Consider the following 24,248-nt stretch of genomic DNA (forward strand, 5'->3'; position numbering starts at 1 on the left):
ATAGCCCAGGGACGAAACTCCTTACTGCAATCGGCATTACAGCACAGTACAACAGTCACACGTTGTTTGCTTCGTGCTCCACCGTGACACTTATCACCTTTTATCCCCAGGATGTAATATGGAAAAAGATTGTAGAAAAATCCAGTTTCATCCATGTTAAACACATCACACGAGGCATACCTCCCCTCACTCGGTTTAATTCCTGCAACCAGTTGTTCGCACTTTCTTCATCAACTTTATTTGCTTCACCAAAAATTTGTACAGATGAAATTGAATGTCTCTTTTGGAACCGATACAACCAACCAGCAGACTAAACAAGGTGACATGCCCTGCAATCACTGAATAGTTAACGTATCCTCTAATTACATAAAGAGTATAAAACAATCCTTTCTCCAGCCGATCATGTAGCAGTGGATATATGTGTAATAATCGTTTTGTCTTCATTCTCCTCCTCCTGCTTAGAAGTACCAACAAAAGTTCCTCCTCGCTCGAGTCCATCTCACTAACTAATCAGTTGCAATACCTGCGGTGTCGGACACTGGTGATCCATGAGTGTTCACCACAGTTACAGGTGACCGTCAGTGGCGACCGTCACCAGTGTCCCAGTGTGAAACGGGCCTAAGTGGAAACGTGTTGTAATTACTTGCACTGGTAAATTAGGTGCTATTAATGAAGTTGAAAAAGGAAGTTTATTGAATACTGTTGTGGCCAAATGGGGACCTGGTTTTTCTACCATTTCAGAGGACGGTGAAGTAGGAATTTAAATTACTAGAGCTAACTGTGAATAATATTCGTTGAAAAATGCTGGAAACATCCGACTTCAAAAAAATAGACAAAACTCTTTATCTTTGGTCCACCCAACAAGAGAAAAAGGCATGCCTGTGACTGGTTCGATACTACATGAAAAAACTAAAATGTTAGTTGAGTTGTTAGGTGCGAAAAAAATTCTTCTTCAAGTTCTGGGTCGTTAGTCGGATTTTAAAACAGCTGCAGCATTCTTCGGTTGAATGTATAGGGAGAAAAGTTATCTGGAGACCCAGAATTGGTTGTTGTTTTCAAAACATAGTTTGAAGATGACGCCCAAACTTCCACTAAGTACCAAAATTACTACACCGATGACATGGGTGTCAAGTTCAAGATGTTGCCAATAAAATCATTAGCATCATCAAAAGATACGGCCGATCCAGGACAAAAAATGTGAAAAAGAACCAATAATTCTTTTTGATATCATACGCTTCTGGAACACATAAACTACCCCCGCTCCCCCCCCCCCCCCCTCCATACCCCAATTGTGTACTGCGAAGTCCAAACAAACGTGAAGCCTTGATGTATTTGCACAAAACGCGCTACCAGTGTTTTATACAGCAACAGAAATTTGACAGAGACAGACATTGACATTCAATAGTTTATCACTAGACGCCTGAGAATGAAACATTCGTTTAAGGAAAGGATCAAACAAAGTAAAACAAGAACTACCACAAACTGTCAGTTGGAAACATCATAAAAGAAAAGAGAGGGTAACATTATTATGTATTTTAGTGGACAGTGTTATTTACTATGGTACTGCCAATGTAAAATGTGCCATGAAGAAATTTTTTATCAGTCCAATGTTAATCTGTTTGGCAATACTACCTAAACACGCAATTTTCTCCTGTATCTACCATGTCTTTCCCAAGTAATGAAACCTTGGGATATACGTGTAGCTACTATTTTCTCTCATTTTCTGTTATCTTTATTGAGTGATTGGAATAACTAGCGGTTATTGTAACCCTCTCAAACACAGTTTTCAATGAGATTTCTGTTTCCTGTTTATTTTCCCCCCCAAAAAAGATAATGACATTGCACATAATGCGCCTTAATTTAAGAAAGAAATTTTTGAGAATGGACGTTTGCAGCACAGCAGTGTATGGAGGCGATTATCGACTGTGGGAAAACCGTGACAAAGAGATTTGTAACGTTCGAGATGTGGTGTTGTAGGAGGATGTTGAAAGTTAGGTGGATTGGTAAGGTAATAATCAGCAACGAGAGGAACCTGTGAAAAAATCTGACTAAAAGGAAGAGGAATATAGGCTGTGCTAAGATGTCTAGGAATAGCTCTGATAGTACTTGAGAGTTTGAAGATGGTAAAAATTGTAGGGGAAGGCAGAGACTGGTTATAACCAAGATATAAATGTCGGCTTTGGGCATGCGTGCATGCGTATGTGTGTGTGTGTGTGTGTGCTACTCAGAAATGGAGGAGATCTACTCAGGAGAGGAATTTATGGCAGGCCACGTCAAACCAATCAGAAGACTGATGAGACAATACACAGATATATGCACAACTGCCCCTGCACTTATTGAATGCAAAGACTTCGGTGCCATGCTGTATGTTAAACATATAAGAATGGGAACGCCTGAAACTAATATGCTTTTACTTTTAATAACTGGAAATACTGTGTGTACCACAACTTCTTGGTAGCAATGTGAAAGGAAGTACTTTTAAATCACGACTACAATGTCTGATCTAGAGTCGCCATTGCTACCTTACTCTGAAACACAAACATAATTAGCTGCATGTGACTAGCTGTAAAGGAATGTATTCAATGGGTCTCAGTAATACTCTAAATTACTTTCTCGTGAACAAGCATACACAATGGTGGGTGCGTAAGAAAAACTGTGCCCAGTTAAAAAAACGCATGTGTTACATTTACATGAAATTCTGATGATGTAAAATAGGTCTAATATTCTCACAAGAGGTTTGTTTAGACCCTACAACTGTTTCTTATCTTAGCAACAGATAATTCGACTCTGCTCGATATGCACTGCAAAAATTATGTACTGAACGACAAGCCGTAATAAATCACTGCAAGGTATTTTTTCTTATGTTAATAATTAACCTACTGTAAAAAATTGCTTCTTTTTGTCCTTTTTGAAAAATACTAAACACTCTTCATGCAGTGGTACAAGGTGTAACAGTATAACAGTATAAAAGTGCAGCCTTTTGCCAAACACGTTTATCACTTAATCATTGAGGATAAACTTCTTCGAAATATTTCATAAATCAGTAAGAGAGTATTTTCCAATTAGACTGAAACCTTTTAATAACGCAGAAAAATCCGAACTAACATGAACTCTTTCTCTTTCTCAGCATTATCTTTGTCAACATTCTCATGCACCATACTGAATACTTTTATCACTTTTTAAAATAACGTAAACATTACTCGTTTAGATTCCTAATAAAATATCTTTAAATTAATCGTGGTAGAGGAAACGACTAAGAATTCACCCTGCATACGACGACGATCGGCACTTCCGCCCTCCACGCCTTTCCCTGCTATGACACAACACTCTCTCCCTCTCTGACAGACAGCTGTTTCCGACTCCTTCGCCTTATGTTTAGTCAATAATACTACAACTTCCGGAAGCCAAAGAAAACATATCACTCTTATGTTCGGCATGCAAAGATGCTGAAAGTGGTAAATATTCCAAATACTCGGTCATACATAGCAAACAAACCCACATTTTTCATAATATATATACATCTTTCATAAACATTTCTCCCTACACCAGGTGGTTATAATTTAAGTGCAGCTACTCACATTAGTCCAGTCTGAGCTGTAATTACCGCACAGCTGCGAAACTTTGTAGATATTGTAACGCGTTAATGCGAAACCGATTTACGCTGGAAAAAAATTAGTTCCAGTTTTGGCCACCAGGTGCTAATTTGACCCTGTGAACACAAGTAAGACATATATAACTATTTACAGATACAGTGGTTTAGGAATGGGACATGGACAGGAAAGGTCAAACAAGTCAGAAAGGTATAATGTTGATTTTATTATCAACCTCCGCTTACATAATTTGTTCAGCACGAGCACTCGAGACGTCAGCTGTACAGCGCCAGATTTACATATGGTGGCCAAAATTGAAAATACTGTTTTGTTTTTTCCAACGTATATCGGTTCTGCATTAACGCATTAGGATATCTACCAAGTTTCGCTGCCGTACGATAATTACAGCCCACATTGGACCTCAGTGAGCATCTGCACTTTAATTACAGCCAACCGGTATGAACACATTTCAAAGTGTTCAGGCTGGCAAGAAAAAGTCAACTGAGGCGGCTGCCCCTCCGGAATAATAGAATGTAATCGCCAAGCACTCTCGACGAGAATTTGTTTTTGTACCGGTGGCACAATTTTCGTTAGCTCTACCAGTTAACAATACAATAATTTCAAGATTTTAAACATGGCTGCAACAGCAACTGTTGAAATTCTTCACGATAAAGGATGACAGCCAAAACAGTTGCAGGATAAAAATTTATTAAAATTCTTGACCAAGGTTTCGGTATATATAAATATACCTTCATCAGAAGTAAAAAATATAAAATTACATCATGCAATGGAGATTAATAAAACAATTGTGCCAAAGGCGTCGTCAATAATTAAGACATCTTCATTTTTACAACATGACTATGTGCACAGGGTCAATGCGAACAGTTTAGCACCAGTACTTCGCCTATCTTAATTACTGACGACGCCTTTGGCACAATTGTTTTATTAATCTCCACTGCATGATGTAATTTTAGATTTTTTACTTCTGATGAAGGTATATTTATATACTCCGAAACCTTGGTCAAGAATTTTAATAAATTTTTATCCTGCAACTGTTTTGGCTGTCATCCTTTATCGTGAACAATACAATAAGACGAAGTATTAATGTTTCTATTCGATTCGACTATTTATCAGTTTTTCTAAACTCACATTCATAAGATTTGTAGTGAATAGAGTTACTTGGTGTCCCCTTTGCAGCAGAGCCTTTGTCAAGATATGGAACGGCTTTTGGTGGCTGATGGAAGGCGCTGGAACAACCACCAATATCTTGGAGGCGACGCATCCATTTATCAGCGACGTCAACGCAACAAACAGGAAAAGTTTGTTCTCTGAAACAATTAAATAGAAGTTTACAGCGTGAGCAAAATTGCAGCAAAACAGACACATCTATAATAGATTCGTCACCTTTAGAAATTTGTTGATCTCGTCAGAGATCATTACAGAACGAAAATTTATATAGCGATATGTATGGTGTAACAAAAATACTATGTTGGACCTCTTAAGATTTGTAGGCGGTGTCTTGAGGCAGAAATTAATGACACTAGCCGATGCGGCAAAAGACATTCAACGACGCTATAGTGTCGAAGTTACAGGCAGCAAACGTGAATTGGCCTGAGTCGCAGTGCAGCCAGAACCCCATGCAACAGACGTGTCGGAATTAAGGACGTTACACCGCCTGGAATGCGTCCACGCCTTTCTGAACAGGGCAGAGGGGCGTACAAGCAAATATTTGCTGCAGAAAAGGTGGACCAGCGCTCGGCGCTGTTTTCAGTAACTTCTACTTTCTGATGACGCTTCCGGACATCTGTTTCTCTGAGCTACGTACTGCACTAAGAGAAAAAGTACTCTGAGTGGCCATAGTTCATGGGAAGACACTTGATGTGATGTTCAGTCTTCAGATACTGAAATCTTATGGGTGCATTTGACTTCGTGTAGTCCTGATAGAAAAGAGGTTCCCCAGATTCAAATCGGTGGCGGTCTGACTCAGAGTACACCGCCGATGGCTCGGAATAGCACTGCGGAGGTGAAGTGACTTCACTCCTTCAAACATCTGAGGTCGCCTGTTCAGATGTCAAATCACACAGAAACAGTGTTTCTCCCGTGCTGAAGGTCCGTCCTACACAATATGAAACTAGTAAACTGAAATACTTGCGTCATCTTTGAATGCTTGACTCATGCATCTTGCATCGATTATCATCCTACGTTCATAATTGGTTAACTCTCAACATGCTGTCGTGTCCGCTACAAATACATGTATATCATCCATACTCCGCAAACCGCGAAATGCATGTAAGACGGCACGTAACATTGTACCATTCATGGCTTTATCCCATTCCTTTCACGTACGGAGCACGGGAAGAATGATAGTTTAAGTGCCTCTGTGCGTGCCGTAATTTGTCTGATCTTGTCCTCACGATTCCTATGTGAGCGATACGCAGGGGATTGTAGTATATTCCTAGATTCATCATTTAAAGCACGTTCTTTAAACTTTGTAAGCAGGCTTCCTGAGGATGGTTATGTCAGTCTTCAAACGTGTAACAGTCGCTTCTTTCACAATATCTGAGACACTCTCTCACAAGTGAAACAAACTTGTGACCAGTCACATTGTCCGTTATTGTAGATGTACATTTCTTCTCACAGACGGCAGCTGGCGGTTCTAGCAAGAGAGGGAACTTGAAGGTAAGATTTGTGTACCGGTCGAGTGCGCCGTGGAGCTGCGAACGACGAATAGATGTGCGACTGTAGAGCAACTAACAATCCAGAAGAACCAAGAGGCTACCAACAGTGTTTCCGCAACGACAGTTAAACTAATGTTACTGCGGATGGGCCTCTGCAGCAGGCAACTGCTTTACGCACCAGTGTGCACTGCCGTTCTTCGGCGATGAAGACTGGGATTTGCACGCTAATACCTCAATGGACGTCCACTGAGTGCTGATAGGTGGCCTTTTTAGATGAATCACGCGATGTGCTACATTGCTGTCAAATATCTCAAGGAAAACACCTTGCAACAATCGTCAGAGTCCAGGCTGGAAAAGGGAGCGTTAGGATCTGGGGAATTCTCTGTGTGATGTCGTCGTTCTGGAAGATACAATGTATCGGCACTGGTATACGTCTATCCTTGGGTACCATGTCCAGCCTCAAATGCAGTTTGTTCTTCCTCGGCACAATGGCATCTACCAGCAGGACAATGCAATGTGTCACACAGCTCGCAGTGTACATGTGTGATTCGAAGTGCACCAGAATGAATTTTCTGTGCTCCCCTGGCCACAAAACTCCCCGGATTTAAGTGCAATGGAGAATCTGCGGGCCCACCACAATCAGGCTGTTCACGCCATGGATCTTCAACTGAGAAACCTAGCACATCTTCGGACGGCTACCGCGTCGGAGTTTCGAGTCCTCCCTCAGGCATGGGTGTGTGTTTTGTCCTTAGCGTAAGTTAGTTTAAGTAGTGTGTAAGCCTAGGGACTGATGACATTAGCAGTTTGGTCCCATAGGAACTTACCACAAATTTCAATTTCCTAGCACAGTTGGCCAAGGCACTAGAATTGGTATGCCTTCTCATCCCTGTCGATACTCTCCAGAACCACGAAGACTCTCTTGTCTCTTTCACTAAATATAAGTTGCTAATCTATTACGTACTGTAATGGATTTAGTATGAATGCATAAATTAGTTCGTAAGTTATGGTACACAGGTAAGTGACAAAGGATCATAAATACATACCATAGGGTCGTCAATGTTGGCAATGGAATTGCATGTTTTCGTTATATGCTTGTAGTGGTCATCTGGGATCTGGTGGATCCTATGGTGCATGCTCACTGAGCCACACTTCTGGTGGCTCTGTACCATGAGCGCACTCTGCTGCCACAATATGGGGTGGCGAGCAGCAGTGTCTCAACCCACTTGCGCTTGGAACCTCATTGCTACACTACTATCATTCGCATTTAGTACAGCAAGCCCCATCCAAGTTGACGCTGCGATAGCTGGATTCTTATTGCTGCACTACTTGTAATGAGACGTTGTACTCCTGAAAAAATACAAGTTAATCTTCTGTTTATTTTGTTCACTTGTTCGCTAGCCATTTCAACTCCTGCTCGACTTTCCTACGATGACAGTTGCCACGCCACTCTGTAGCTCACTTCACCTTACCATTGTGTACAACAAGCGAAACACTGAAGTGAAAAGATGCACAACTACTGTCGCATTTCTCAGCATTCCGACACATTAAAGTTATTGGTCTTATGTTTAACTATGCAACTCATAAAATAGGTTACATGTAAACAATTCACGCCGAATCAGCAAAAATCAGAGATTTTAGTCCACTTGTGTTGTCATGGGTATGAGTATATAATGCCTGAAATGGGAGATATGATAGTGCCTGAAGAATTTGATAGAGCTCTGAAAGACCCTACTCCGAACTACTTCAGAACTGCTGATATCCCTGGGAGAATCAGCCTGACTAAACTATTCCATCTGGTTTGGGAGGTTTTTGAGATGGACGAAATAGCCTAACATTTCAAAAAGTATGTAATAACTTCAATTCCAAGGAAAGCTGGTACTGACGGGTCTGACGTTTTACAGAACTATCAATTTAATAAGTAATGATCGCAAAATCCTGACATATTATTTAAACAAGGATTGAAAACTGGGTAGAAGCCGATATCAGGGAAGATCAGTTGTTAGAAATGTTGAAACAAGTGAGGCATTATTGTCCTTAAGACGCTGAAGATAGGTTAAGACTGTGAAAGGTGGCTACACTGAGCCACAGCGCCAGGGATCGCGCTAGAGAGTATTGTTCCGCCGCCTCCACTGGCACTGATTATTGAGATGTCGTGGTAGGCAGTGCCTGTCGAGGACTCGTAGTAGTCAGTGTGTGTTGAGATGTGCTAGTGGGCAGTGTTTGTCGAGATGATGTTCCATGTTTTATGCAGTTGTTTGATGGGATAAACAGCAGATGGTTCGAATGGAAATACTGTAATGATCAGAGTGCTTTTCGTCAATATATATGAAGGTAAAATATTCCGTGTTTTTTTTCATTATTTCCATGTTTTAAATAATGCGTCATTACAGGTTCAGTCAACAAAGCATCTGGCTTGTGTTCTTGTATTAGAGTGTAATTCTGGTTTTCTTGAGTAATTATGGTATTTCTATTTCCTTTAATTAATTCAGTATAAAAAAATGGTTCAAATGGCTCTGAGCACTATGGGACTCAACTGCTGAGGTCATTAGTCCCCTAGAACTTAGAACTAGTTAAACCTAACTAACCTAAGGACATCACACACATCCATGCCCGAGGCAGGATTCGAACCTGCGACCGTAGCGGTCTCGCGGTACCAGACTGCAGCGCCAGAACCGCGCGGCCACTTCGTAATTCAGTATAAATGATATTTAAAATTTCTTGTGTTATTGAAGAAGAACCGTGCCAGATGCGTACGTTGAGTCATACTTCCACACACAGAACAGTTACACTTGTGCTTTGGTTTCGTAGGTTTTATAGTTGCTGGGGACTTAATTAATTAATTGTGTTAATGAAAATTTCCATTTCATTCTTTGTTGTTGTTCTATGCAGTCAGATAGCGTAATAATACTAGTCAGGGCCTACCGTTTACGAGACTTCGTAATCGGACAGACAGCTACTAAAGAAAAAAATTAAAATATTATTTGCATTTTATTTTAATTAAGCCCCCATGCACGTGGCGACCGCTGCTTCGGATCGTCCCTTGGAATTCTTCTGATTGTAGAAATAGTAGACAGTAGGATTGTTGTAGTAATTTGTAGTTAGTAATTGTAGTCTATATTGCATGTGTAGATTTGGTAATTTTCATTCTTCTAATGGTATTTTTTTTTTTTGCAAAATTTTATTTTTTGTTGTCTTGTCTATGGGTTTGACAATTTAGTGCAATTATTTCAATTGTTCGATTAATCGTGTTTGAGGGAAACATTTCGTGTGAATGGTATTGTTGGAGATAAAGAGTCATTGTGTGTAATTTTCATATAGTGACGAGTTTTGTATGTTTTGTAAATGATTACGCGATCAATGAAAAAGGCAAAAATGATGGATAGTCAGAATGACGAAATTGTTGACATGGGGAACTCGCCAACACAGGACAACAGTATGGTGAATAATGAAGTGGAAAACAAGTTAATAAGTCGGGAAAATAGTCCGGAACCATTTCAAAATTTTTCTCAATCAGGAAATTCACAGAATACGAGATTAACGATAGAGGATTCTGAAATAGTATCGAACACAGATAGCTTTACAGCTATGACGAAGGAAACTGGTTTTGCGGGAAATGTTAGGGGCGAAAAGAATTTCGAACAAGTTAATATGGAGCAGTTGATGAGCGCAATATTAAATTTTCGATCTGAATTAAAATCAGAGGTAGGAACAATTAAAACAGAGATAGGAACAATTAAAACTGAGATAGGAACAATTAAAACAGATAGGGGAACAATGGAAACACGGTTAGACTCACTGGGATCACAGTTGGGATCTGAATTAAAAACAGTGGGATCACAGCTACGATCTGAAATTAAAACAGAGATGGAAACAATGGAAACACGGTTAGATTCACGAATAGGGACGTGTTTCAAAAATATGAAAGATGAATTAAAGAAAGAAATCAGAGAAGAAGTACAACCGATTTTGAATTCTCACAATAATAGATTAATTGCAGTAGAGATTAGACAAAGGGAACAAGATAGAGAACAGGAAGAAAGAGATCGCGTGATAGTACAAAAATTTTCAGAGTTAAATTTACAACGTGCACACGATAAGGAAGAAGTATTTGAGAGAATCGAGGAATCCACACCAAATGACAGATTAAATAACCTAACACAACAGTATGAACAGTTAACTACTAAATGTGTTAATACTTAAACCCGAGTCGCGACACTTACGGAAGACGTAAATAAACAGAAAGAAAAAATAGGTGACTTATCGGAAAGAGTTGAGGAGATTTCAGATAAATTGACAAATCTTAGTTTACATGGGGACAGAGATTCGGATGATACAGCTCCATTGCCATTTGCGGAAACTGAAGAGTACCAGAACATAAATAAACATGTTGAAAATCAGGGAAAATTTAATGAACGCGTTAAAAGGGAAGTTGAGGCATTACGGAAGCAAGTCAAACAAATTGAAGGCGAAATCGTAGGAAAAGACAGCAAAAGAAATTTAGAATCACAGATACCAAGGGGGTTTGAAGAAAGTAATTTATTTCATTTACGGGATGCAACAAGAGAGCGCCAGGCGCGCGAACTTGACAATAATCGACATTGGGACTGGAACAGACGCGGTAGGTCTTGGTCGCCACGAGGCGAAAACTTTGACTATAAACACTTTTTGACTGTTCGGAAATTTAAGATCTTCCGCAATTCTAAGAATGACATACATCCATGTTCATGGTTAGATCAATTTATGTACGCACTTCCACCAAATTGGCCACTAAGTCACAAACTGGAATTTATGTGTGGATATTTAGAAAACGAACCGGCGACGCGGATGCGCGCACTCATTAGAGATTGTAATAATCTGAATGATTTTTATCATGCATTTCTATCGGCATATTGGTCCGAAAACACACAAGACAGAGTCAAACATAGTCTGATTATGCAGCGTAATTTTAAACAGTCTGAGTTCCGCACGCCGGCAGAATACTTTGAAGACATGATTCGAAAGAATCAGTTCCTGTCCAACCCTTATAGCCCGACTGAATTAATTCGCATTTGTTTAACTAAGCTGCCACAATACATAAGACAAATTGCTTTAGCTGGAAGATGTAAAGACGACATTGAGACTTTTAAGACTTTGTTACAAGAACTTGAGTATGACAACGACGACGGGACTTCTTGTAACTTTTTCAGTAACAGTAATTACGATAGATTTTCAGAGAAAAGGGGTAGTGATCGGAACGGGCGTTATATGGGTAATTTTGAGAATGACAGACGTAACAGACAGGACAATAGATACCAGCCTTATGACAATAACAGACGTTCTAACAGAAATTACACAGACAATTATAATAACGGTAATTCGTACCGGAATGATCAATCATACGGCAACAGTAATCGGTATCATCAAGACAGAAATTATCCATACAGTAATAGAAACTCTTACTACAGAAATAACCAGGGTAGTAGGTCTAACAATAATTTCAGAAGTGACAGTCGAAATTATACAAGAAGTAGTTATGCAGACAGACAGGAAAACAGAAATTTTAATAACAGACACAACCAAGAATTTGCATCTAACAGACAGGAAGGACCTAATTGGCATCCTCCGCGTGACAGAAATTCAGAGAGACAAGTGGAAATAGTAGAAATTGATCCGCGAAATGACGGGAATAATCAAAGACGTGACGCAAACAACCGACCATGACTTGCAGCTTCGGCTTCTGGCAGCAATATAGACGGTTCAGAAAGTAATGACACTACAACTTTACACTACGTACGCCTGGAAGATATGAGAGACATTTTGCTAGGCGAAAAGGAAAATAATGTAGATGCATTTTTACATCCAGTTATTGAAGTATGTGTGGGTAAGAATAAGTTCACTGCAGTTTTAGATTCTGGGAGCCCATTGAACGTCATTAGTGAATCAGTTTTTCGTATATGTGAAAGAACTATTGCCTGTCCTGTGTTACCTATTTGTAAAACTACAATTCGAGGAGCGATTTCTGGAAAAGGTGTGGAAGTTAAACAACAGACCAACCTAAATTTCATTTGTCAAGGATACGAATTGTCTGCTAATTTTATTATTGTTCCATTACTCAGTACACAGATTATATTAGGTATGGAGTTTCTTAACACACATAAGGCAATTTTGAACTTTAAAGAAGGAAGTGTGAATTTGACTGTTGCCGGAATGCCGAAATGTTTGAAATTTTTCGAGTGCTTAGCAAGATCTGAATCAGATACAAAATGTTTAAGGTTTCTTACTTCTGATGTTTTCGTTGAGCATTATGACGACAGTGTGTTTATTCATGACAATGACAATAGATACAGAGACGCGATGGAGGATGTAATTAGTAGCGAAGAATTAATTAATGAAAAGGTTAAGAAAGCTGAAGTGCCAGATGACGTTGCAAGAGAAGAGCTGCACCACATTTTGACTTCACATGCTACAGTGTTTAGTCATCACACAGGAACTATACAAGGCTTACAATATTTATTTAAAGTAAAAGAACACACACCATTTCGCGGAAAAACTTACGCTATTCCTTTGGCTTACAGAGACAAGGTTAAGAATGATCAGGGCATTATTGAGCCAGCAGTCAGTCCTTATACCAGCCCATTACACGTCGTTCTTAAAAAGGATGGGTCAATTCGTTTGGTTCTGGATTCCAGACAGATAAATAATATCATCATTCCTGAAACTGACCGCCCACAAAATTTAGATGAACTTCTTCAACATTTCCATGGAATTAAAGTTTTATCCACGATTGATATGCGCGCAAGTTTTTGGCAAATAGAACTCCACCCTGATTGTAGAAAATATACTGCCTTTTTAGCCTTTGGTAACTGTTATCAGTTTCGGAAATTACCGTTTGGACTTACTGTATTTTCTGCAGCATTCATTCGTGGTTTAAACAAAATCTTACCTGTTTATCTTCGTGACAGTATTACTTCATATGTTGACGACATTCTTATTGCTAAACGTTCTTGGAGTGAGCACAACAAAATTTTGGATTCATTATTACGTATTTTTGCAAGAGTTGGCATTACAGTGAACTTGGAAAAATCTGAATTTGGTCGTTCTCAGGTGAAATTTCTCGGTCACATTATTTCTACAGAAGGTATTCTTCCTGATCCAGAGAAACTAGACGCTATTCGTAATTACGCTGTTCCTACCACAAAACGTGATGTTCATAGTTTCCTTGGTGTCTGTAATTTTCTTAGACGCTTTGTTAGATTGGATGATTTGGCCACACCTCGTTTACACATTTCAGTTATGCGCACTTTGGTCCCAGAAAATGCTTTCATAAATTGCGAGAAAATTGTTACTTCAGTAATATGGAAAAACGTATTCGATCTGTTCTTGCCAAATGCAAATTATTTCAAAAGGCTAAGCCACCAACTATTTCTCACAGAGCACCGTTGTTTCCTATCATTCCAGCGAAATTAAAGGAGATGGCTGCAGTCGATTTGTTCGGTCCAGTGGTTCGTTCTACTAATGGTTTTGCGTACATTTTCGTAGCAGTGGAATTGACATCAAAATATGTGTGTTTTACACCTTTACGCAAAGCAACAGCTCGTTCAGTATCTAATGCTTTCATCAAACATTTTCTTAAAGAAGTTGGTCATGTTGATAAGGTTATATCAGATAATGGATCACAGTTTCGCTCTAAAATTTGGCTTCGTACTCTACGGCGTCGTAAGATTAAACCAATTTTTATTTCACTTTTTCACCCTCAATTTAATGCTTCAGAGAGATGGATGAAGGAAATCAATAAATTGTGCCGTCTTTATTGTCATCAGAATCACAGAACTTGGGATCAGTATCTTCATATTTTTCAAAACATTCTGAATGAACTTCCTAATGACTCAACTTCTTTACCGCCTCTATTGATATTAAAAAACAAAGCACCGTCAAATCGCATTTCTGAAATTGTTCCTTTTCCGCCTTCACGGAAACTGCGGCATTCTGAAGTTGTGAACCTGGCTGTGCAAAATATTGCATCTGCGGCTGCTAGAAGAGAGAAATCAGCTAAACGTCCTGGTCGTTTAAAAAACTTTGTCAGTTGGTTAAAAGGTATTAATTAAGTCTCACCGTTTCTCTCATAAAGGAAAGGGCTTATGTCGCAATTTTTTCTGCTTTATAACGGTCCATATAGAGTTCGCAAAATCATTCATGATAACACTGTTGAAGTAGAAAGTCTTAAATCTCGACGCTCTAAGGGAGTACATCACATATCTAACGTTAAAATTTTTGTGGAATGACATACTTTTGAGAAACCAACAGCTACATGTAAACATGCAGAGAATACAAGAATACCGCGCTCTGTTTTGGCGGCGGCACATACTCAAAGCAACAGTCAGTCTGCGCGCCGCACAAGGCAGTCGTTGACCGCAAACAATTACTTCCTACGTCACGCGCCTACAGCTGATCGAGCGCTCAGTGCGAATGCACTGACAGACGTAAACAAATACACAGTCTAATTTCTCGGATTAAATTCAGTATAAAGCTATAGTGACTTGATAAATTATGTTATTAACGTTCAGTATTTTTCAGGATACGGTTGTATAAAGTATTTAAGACCTTCAGGTAAATTCTGTGTGTGTCCGACGTTAAGAGGACTTGCTATGGAGAAAATTTCAGGAAGAATGTAATTTCGAAAAAAAGAAATAAAAAAAAACCAAAAAGGTAACGATTAATTGAGTTTATTTTTCAGGTAACATATTTCCACTTAGGTACGTACTTCAAACGTAATTTGCTGCTCCCGATTACGTGATTCATACTTTGTGCTAATTTCATGTTCTATGAATTTACTTGTGAAGCGACGTGCTTGTGTACATTTGCTGATTTGGACAATTATTGATTAATGAACAGGGATGTTACTTGTGTATATTATGCATCGCTTGGCTGCTATGCTTTTCACTGATGTCATATTTTTTTTTATTATGTGCCTGCTGTGCTCATTTATTTAAATTGTAATTGTCAACTGATTAATTGTGCTGATATGGTTATGTATGTAAGTTATACTTTGTGATTTATCTGCTTTTGCCTTCATGTTTACTTATTAAGATTACGTATGAACATTTATTTGCTTATGCTGATATGATGCTAATGACTTGTTTATCACGTAAGATATATGTTTGCTGCTGTGCGTATGGATTGCATATTTACACATTTCTGTTTGTTGTCATAACTATTCTTTAATTTGCTATATATAGAAATGCTGATATGAGGTGTACGTACATGGAGTTTAGGCCACACTATGGTGTTAATTATAGATTGTTTGCTTGGCAGAGCCTCGTTGTAGGAATTGTGCTGCATCCACTTGTTGACATTCTGTTCTCTACTGGTATATTTACTCGCTGTTGCATGTTTTGCTTACGCTCAGTGCCTTATATTTTTAAGATAAGAAAATGAACTGCTATAATTCTACGAACGACATTGGTACAAGAAACTGCATAGAAGTCACATGAGCTGGAGGTTTTATGGAAGCTGTATAAATTTATGCTAATAGGAAGGAAGCTAACGACATGACATACCAACACTAGGTTAGACCATTAACAGTTATTACACTGTATTCTTCGTGAGCAATTGAAATAGGAAGTGACACTTGACACAAGAAATACTCCACATGTTTGCTTCTGTTTGCCATAATTTTTGAAGTGGTGTACACACTGTGAAATATTATGATCATTCACACTCCGTAATCGTACTTAATTACTGAGAGTTATTCGAACTAAGTCTGTTAGAGGTCATGTATGCATTTCTTTTATTTAATGATAGACAAGGAACCAAAATGTATCTTATAATTTATAATGAGTAGAAGATTTGGGTCAGATGGCTTATACAGAGGTTGTGTGTGGACACTGTGTCTTCGGATTGTATGGGATGCTGAATTGAAGTTTGCACTAGGATTTTGTCTGTACTTGTTCGAGGAGACTGACTAGAGGGAAGAGTTGTTATGGAAGTGACATGATATTGGTGCTGAGGTTTATATGTATCGACGTATTGAAGAGGTATTATTGAGGTATTGAGATTATGTGAAGTTGATGATTATTGGAGTTTTCGTGGACAAGAGGTAAGGTAAATGATATTGATGATAAGGTTTATATGTATCGACGTATTGAAGAGGTGTTATTGATGATAAGGTTTATATGTATCGACGAAAGAGGTATTATTGAAGTATTGAGATTATATTGAGATTATGTGATGCTGATAATTATTGGAGTTTTGGTGGATAAGAGGTAAAGTAAGTGAGGAGCATTTTTTTTTTGTTGGTCTATACGGAACAAGGAGGATGAAGATGGCAGACTAGAACACTCAAGTAGAAGGAAGATTGTCTACACACACACTTTGTTAAATCGCTAAGCAGTATATATTTTTTTTTTTTTTGGAGAGAGGAAGTAATTGCATATCTTGGCTCACTGACAGTTGTTCAGCAACCATACATTTTGATTTGGCTTGGCAAACATTGGTCTTGACATGATGACTATGACGTTGACCAACTATTATTGACTGTTATACATTGCTGCCACTACTACTTGATACACATGATGAACATAAAATTTTGACAGAATTGCATTTACACAGTTAACACTATTCAATTACACAGTAGCACTAATGTGGATGAAAGATGAGTGAGTGTGTTTTGTGTGTTTTCCTTTTCCTATCCCAAATTGGTACCAATCTATCTCCTAAATATTATTTTACTTGTTTGTTGTGGCTTGCACTGACACCCATAAATATTATAGGTTTACTGCTATTTGTGTATTGTAATAGTTAATATGACAACTACCTGATATCATTTGTGCGTTTATTATGATTTGTATGTTTAGTGTAAGAGCATTGATAATAATTTTGTTAATTGTGTGTGCACTCAAACTATTGTTCATGACTGAACTGTCTCATTAGTGATAGTGAATATTATGGACTGTTACCTGCATTTGTTCAACATAATGGGTGCCACTTGAAAATGTTTAATTTCTGCTAATGAACTCTGATGAACTGTCTAATTAGTGATAGTGAATATTATGGACTGTTGCTTGCACTTTTTCTACGTGATTGGTACCACTAGGACATGTTTAATTTCTGCTGATGAACAGTGTGATTAGTGATAGTGAATTTTATGGACTGCGGTCAGCACCTGTTCAACATTACTGGGTGCCACTGATGGACTGCTTCTACTGAAATGATGTCACTTGTTGGTGTCTGCACCTGCTCAACATTGCTGGGTGCCACTGATGGACTGCTTCTACTGAAAAGATGTCACCTGTTGCTGTGTGCACCTGCTCAACATTGCTGGTGCCACTAATGGAACTGCTTATACTGAAATGGTGTTACTTGTTGGTGTCTGCACCTATTCAACATTACTTGGTGCCACTGATGGACTGCTTCTACTGAAAAGATGTTACTTGTGGGTGTCTGCACCTGTTCAACATTACTGGGTGCCACTGATGGACTGCTTCTATTGAAATAATGTTACTTGTTGGTATTTGCACCTGTTGACCATTGCTGGGTGCTACTGCTGGAACTGTCAACTCCTTGTTTCTTGGGCTATGGAAAGCGTTTATGTGAATATTTGTATAAACTGATTTTTTGTGTATTACTATTTGTGAAAAGTTATGAGACTCTTACCTGCACATATTCGTCATTGCTGACGCTATTGATTGAACTGTTTAACCACATAATATTGTGTAAACTGTTATGTAAAGTCACATGTATGAAAGAATTTGTATTGCTTACTGTATTTTATATATTAGGTTATTGAAAGGTCAGTGCAAAGCCAAAATTTTAGCTAGTATGTGATATTTACGTATTAATATTATCTTTTATTTTTGTCTGTATTTTTTTGACGAATTTGGTGGTATTTTCACCACCAATGCTGGCAAAAATACCATCAAATTCTAGCCTGTGGAGGAAGGGCATATGAAAGGTGGCTACACTGAGCGACAGCGCCAGAGATTGCGCTAGAGAGTATTGTTCCGCCGCCTCCACTGGCAGTGATTATTGAGATGTCGTGGTAGGCAGTGCCTGTCGAGGACTCGTAGTAGTCAGTGTGTGTTGAGATGTGCTAGTGGGCAGTGTTTGTCGAGATGATGTTCCATGTTTTATGCAGTTGTTTGATGGGATAGACAGCAGATGGTTCGAATGGAAATACTGTAATGATCAGAGTGCTTTTCGTCAATATATATGAAGGTAAAATATTCTGTGTTTTTTTTCATTATTTCCATGTTTTAAATAATGCGTCATTACAGGTTCAGTCAACAAAGCATCTGGCTTGTGTTCTTGTATTAGAGTGTAATTCTGGTTTTCTTGATTAATTATGGTATTTCTATTTCCTTTAATCAATTCAGTATAAATGATATTTAAAATTTCTTGTGTTATTGAAGAAGAACCGTGCCAGATGCGTACGTTGAGTCATACTTCCACACACAGAACAGTTACACTTGTGCTTTGGTTTCGTAGGTTTTACAGTTGCTGGGGACTTAATTAATTAATTGTGTTAATGAAAATTTCCATTTCATTCTTTGTTGTTGTTCTATGCAGTCAGATAGCGTAATAATACTAGTCAGGGCCTACCGTTTACGAGACTTCGTAATCGGACAGACAGCTACTAAAGCAAAAAATTAAAATATTATTTGCATTTTATTTTAATTAAGCCCCCATGCAACTGATATGTGCCACATTTGGTGATCCGGTGAGCCTGATTCACATACTCACTTCAGCTCGGGAGCTGCCATGTCACATGACGCGACAACAGTTCTCCTAGCGCATGAAGTCAAAGCTATAGCGTCCATAACATTAGCGCTTAAGGGGTAACACACTGTTATAAATGGCACGCCTTCTCCGACATGCCATGACAGCAAATTATGCCCCAAAACACGCGTTTTTGAGAATATATTCATTTTATGTTCATGCAGCATTTCTTCCACGGGCCAGATTGAAACCACTCGCAGACTGGACGCGACCCACGAACCACCGGTTGCCCAATAGATAGTAGATTTGGTGAATAATGTATTAAGGGTGTTGTAAGTTGGTAAGTGCTCTCATTCTTCAATACTGCATGAATTTAGTCGGGATAACTGCACATCTGAGTTATGCTGCCTCCAGATATAGAGCTTCTGAACGCAACAGTTGAGTTATCTTTGCGATTTTTTCTCCAAGGACATTACGTCTGTTTGATAATTTGAACATAAGACTATGGCTCATAATGAGCAGATTATGACAACATTTTAATTTTCTAAATTCGCAGGGAGGTTCCAGATCAACAAAATTATTCTCAGCAGCAGTGGACGAAGAGTTCAAGCACCTAAACAATTGATCGAACACACCTGAAACACCTTCATTTTCCTACTGAGTTTGTTATTTCCCTCTTGTGGACGAAACAAAAACAACGAAAGCAAGAAATTAATGTAGCAACATTGAAAGTAGTCCTAAAACTGAGACCAAAATAAATCGTAGTCAACACATTGAAAGAAAGTAATAATAATTTGCGTGCGGGATTTCCGCTCAGTTGTTTATATTTTACATATCGGCTGAACTCTCTGCAGAGTCCCACAAGTGGTTTGACAACACAACATGATCACAATCACAGTTAATGCAGCTCAAAACGTATGCACGCCAGAAATCAAAATTCGATAGCCAGCACAAAAGGCCAAGACGAGATACAGGAAACCGCATTCTAATTAATCTCACTGATCAGTATCTTAAAGTGGATATAGTGAACGTCCTTACTAAACGGATAAATGTCGCACCCCAACCAAAATGCAGCTTGTATAAGCTCGTGGAACATGTCGTGGCTAGTCTCGCTCGGGAAGCAACGTAAGAGGTTCGCCGCGAAACCTGTTTAGTACTTCCCAAGGTGCTAACGCTAAAATCATCTCCAAGGGCAAACGAGTACAACTAAGAAATCCTCAGGATGACAACGAAAGAGCTGTTTTGCCAGCCGACAAGGGAAGCATTCATTCCCAATGTCTCGTGTGGACTACAATGAAATGATTTTCGATCTTTTGTATGACACTACATACAGACAGATAAATGTCGATCCAACTGATAAAATCGAAAAGAAGTTTTTATCAGTGAGTCAGTCTTGCCACACAGTTTTATTTAGAGACTTAAGAAACGAGTGACTGTGACACCACTTCCCGGGATACACAAACAATACAACAGTTACTAATCTACATCAACATCTACATCCATACTCCGAAAGCCACCTGACGGTGTGTGGCGGAGGGTACCATGAGTACATCAGTTCTCCCTTCCAGTCTCTTATTGTTCGTGGAAAGAAGGATTGTCGGTATGCTTCTGTGTGGGCTCTAATCTCTCTGATTTTATCCTCATGGTCTCTTCGCGAGATATACGTAGGAGGGAGCAATATGCTGCTGGACTCTTCGGTGAAGGTATGTTCTCGAAACTTTAACAAAAGCCCGTACCGAACTACTGAGCGTCTCTCCTGCAGAGTCTTCCACTGGAGTTTATCTATCATCTCCGTAACGCTTTCGTGATTACTAAATGATCCTGTAACGAAGCGCGCTGCTCTCCGTTGGATCTTCTCTATCTCTTCTATCAACCCTATCTGGTACGGATCCCACACCGCTGAGCAGTATTCAAGCAGTGGGCGAACAAGCGTACTGTAACCTACTTCCTTTGTTTTCGGATTGCATTTCCTTAGGATTCTTCCAATGAATCTCAGTCTGGCATCTGCTTTACCGACGATCAACTTTATGTGATCATTCCATTTTAAATCACTCCTAATGCGTACTCCCAGATAATTTATGGAATTAACTGCTTCCAGTTGCTGACTTGCTATTTTGTAGCTAAATGATAAGGGATCTATCTTTATATGTATTCGCAGCATATTACACTTGTCTACATTGAGATTCAATTGCCATTCCCTGCACCATGCGTCAATTCGCTGCAGATCCTCCTGCATTTCAGTACAGTTTTCCATTGTTAATTAATATTTGGGCACCTACGGTCCATCTGGAAAAATAACTGAAATGCTTGCTCAGCGAATATGTGTGGACGTGCGAACACCGCATCCGCCACTACGGTGCCTTTGAACACCGCCGAAGTTAGCTGCGGATCAGGATCGTGGTATTATGAACAGTTTAGAAGTAGTCTCCCTCCTCACGAGGGCTCAACTTCGTGATACCTTGGAACTAATAGCGGGAAAGTTCGACCACTGAGTAGTCCGTTATCGCCTATCGTGTCAAACCTGCACAATGTACTGTTTGAAGCACAGGCACTAGAATCCGTCAAGTTAAAACCAATGTACTCTGCCGGGGATAAAAAGTCTTACATGTGGAAAGACGATATCGATTTTGATCTGATGTCAACATGTCACATGAGGGTAGTACGAGGGTGAGTCAAATGAAACACTCAAGCACGCGTTTAAGCAAACATTCTTCCCGCACTCCTAGCTCGAGTGGAACGGTAAGAAACTGAATACGTGGTTCAGGGCAATTACCCTCAGCCATGCGCTTCATCGTGGTTTGCATATATGTAGGTGTTCTCACCAGAAACTGTGCAAATTCATCAAAAATTGGGACATATTCTGAGAAGGAAGGAATACTATATAGTATGAACTACTATTATCCAACTGCTTCCCTCATATTTTCGGAATGTATAGTATGCAACAGGGAAAGATCTTTTTTTGAGTCGTCAGTCTTCTAACTGGTTTGATGCAGCCGTCCACGAATTCCTCTCTTTATGACAATCTTTTAATCTCTCACAGGGAACCCCTTGAGCTTGAGGTCGCAAATTGCCAATGATATTTACGGTTTACGGCGTTCGACACCCCACATATTGCCTACCATGCAACCACGATACTGGCTGCTAGTGGCAACAGGGGGCCAGACTCGAGGTATCCAATGGTGAGCACAGTATGAGGCTACAGAGGGTGGCTGAACTGTTTAGTCGACGAGTAACAACAGCGCGGTATTGCTAGTGGTGTTGACACTAGCAGAGCAATGGCAATGATAAACAAAGCAAACATTGCATTGTGTTCTCAACAGCAGTGGCCAAAGTTGACATTTCGTCAGAAAGGAACCCAAGGAATTTCGTAGAGTCCGAAAGAAGTGGCAAATGGAATATTAGCGTTTCTGCAAGATGAATCAGTAAATGCATACGCTCGACCATGCGGACAATGTACATGGGAAGTAAAATGGTGTCAAATGAAATAATGAAATAAGTGTCGAAGCATATAGTTCATCATCCATGTGGGACAGGGTGCCGCAAATCGCATCTCCAGTGAAGTAGTGAAGGACAATCGTTACACAAGGAGCTAATACTAAACGTAATTACGTACGTAGAAGATAATCCGTAGAATTGTAAAAAACATTTATGAACAGATTTCGAATAAGTCCGCAGCAACATGACCGTGTAACTCCTCCCGAACAGGCCATGAAGGCCCAACGGTACTGACCGGCCGCCGTGTCATCCTCAGCTCATAGGCGTCACTGGATGAGGATATGGAGGGGCACGTGGTCAGCACACCGTACTCCCACCCGAATATCGGTTTCCTAGACCGGAGCCGCTACTTCTCAGTCAAGTAGCTCCTCAGTTAACATGACTGTGTAGTGCATACGAAAAACTAGGAATATTCAAGAAAGGACAAGGCGAGATTGTTACAAATACTGGTATTTTCGAGTGTGCAGTTCATGATGCAGCATTCATTCTTCATTCTCCTATCTCTCAGGCCGTTTGCATCGCAGAACAACTTACCTGTGACAAGCTGACTACAGGGAATAAATTCCTAATGCACAATTCCAAGAGTGCCAAAGAAATGTAAGCATTGCGGCAAGGGCCTTCTTGCCTTCATTTAGGCATTATTCAAAGGGAGTGCATTTGCTGAAGTCACGTGACAACTGCTACACTGAAAGCGGATGTCCACGGCAGCAGCCAACATAAAGTTATCCTCAAGGTCCTCGGTTTTTGGCAAGACAAGTAAGCGGAATCAAGGGAGGCTCCTTCGACCCCATAATTTGCTGAGGCATAGATAATATTAGATCAACATCTAAAAAGGTAGATGAATTTCATCACATAATACCAGGGTGAATCAAATGAAAACCTTAAATTTGTAATAACAAATCGAAATTTCGCCCTGTTATCCTGTAAGTTGGTAAGCGTGCTACAAACAACATGCAGAATGGCCTGTAGGTGGCAGCATAGTTCAGATGCACACATACCGTCGCAGTATCAGTATACTTGCGACTTGCACCAGGGAAGAACAGCGTACTGTTATTCGGTTTTTGCGTAGTGAAGGTGTGAAACCTATTGAAATTCATCGACGAATGAAGATTCAGTGCGGTGATGCATGTTTGTCACAGCAGCAAGTCTACGAATGGAGTAGGAAGTTCCCAAATGGTGTGACTTCAGTGGAAGATGCACATCGTCCAGGTCAGGCACAACGAGTTGTGACTCCACAGAACACTGCAACAGTTGAAGCCATAGTAAAGGAAAACTGCCGAGTGACACTGAATGACATTGCAGCATGTTTACAGATTAGTCATGGGTCAGCACACCACATTGTGCATGATGTGCTCCAGTTTCACAAAGTGTCTGCAAGATGGGCGCCAAGGCAGCTGACTCCTGATATGAGAGAACGACGTGTTGATGTTGTGAAGAACTTCTTCGGGGCTTTGAACGAGAAGGTGATGGCTGCCTTGTAATAACCGTTACTGAAGACGAAACCTGGGTTCACTTCCCCCAACCGGAAACGAAGAGAGCGAGCAAGTAATGGCGCCATTCCTCATCACCCAACCAAAGAAGTTTCGAACAGAACCATCAGCAGGGAAGGTTATACTGACTCTCTTTTTGGACGAAAAGGGCGTCATTTTGGAGAAAATGGTTCAAATGGCTCTAAGCACTATGAGACTTAACATCTGAGGTCATCAGTCCCCTACACTTAGAACTACTTAAACCTAACTAACCTAAGGACATCACACACATCCATGCCCGAGGCAGGATTCGAACCTGCGAC

The 24,248-nt window shown here is 39.7% G+C and overlaps 1 protein-coding gene across 1 annotated transcript in view; it reads right to left on the minus strand.

Moving 5' to 3' along the window:
• LOC126234743 (UDP-glycosyltransferase UGT5-like) overlaps positions 1-24,248 on the minus strand; it is a 136,745-nt gene that overhangs the window by 97,146 nt on the left and 15,351 nt on the right. The window contains exon 2 of the mRNA XM_049943489.1: positions 4,740-4,918. Within this exon, the coding sequence (XP_049799446.1) occupies positions 4,740-4,918 (179 nt within the window). The remainder of the gene's footprint in view (positions 1-4,739; positions 4,919-24,248) is intronic.

The sequence above is a fragment of the Schistocerca nitens genome, chromosome 2 (genome assembly GCF_023898315.1).
Source record: "Schistocerca nitens isolate TAMUIC-IGC-003100 chromosome 2, iqSchNite1.1, whole genome shotgun sequence".
NCBI lineage: Eukaryota > Metazoa > Arthropoda > Insecta > Orthoptera > Acrididae > Schistocerca > Schistocerca nitens.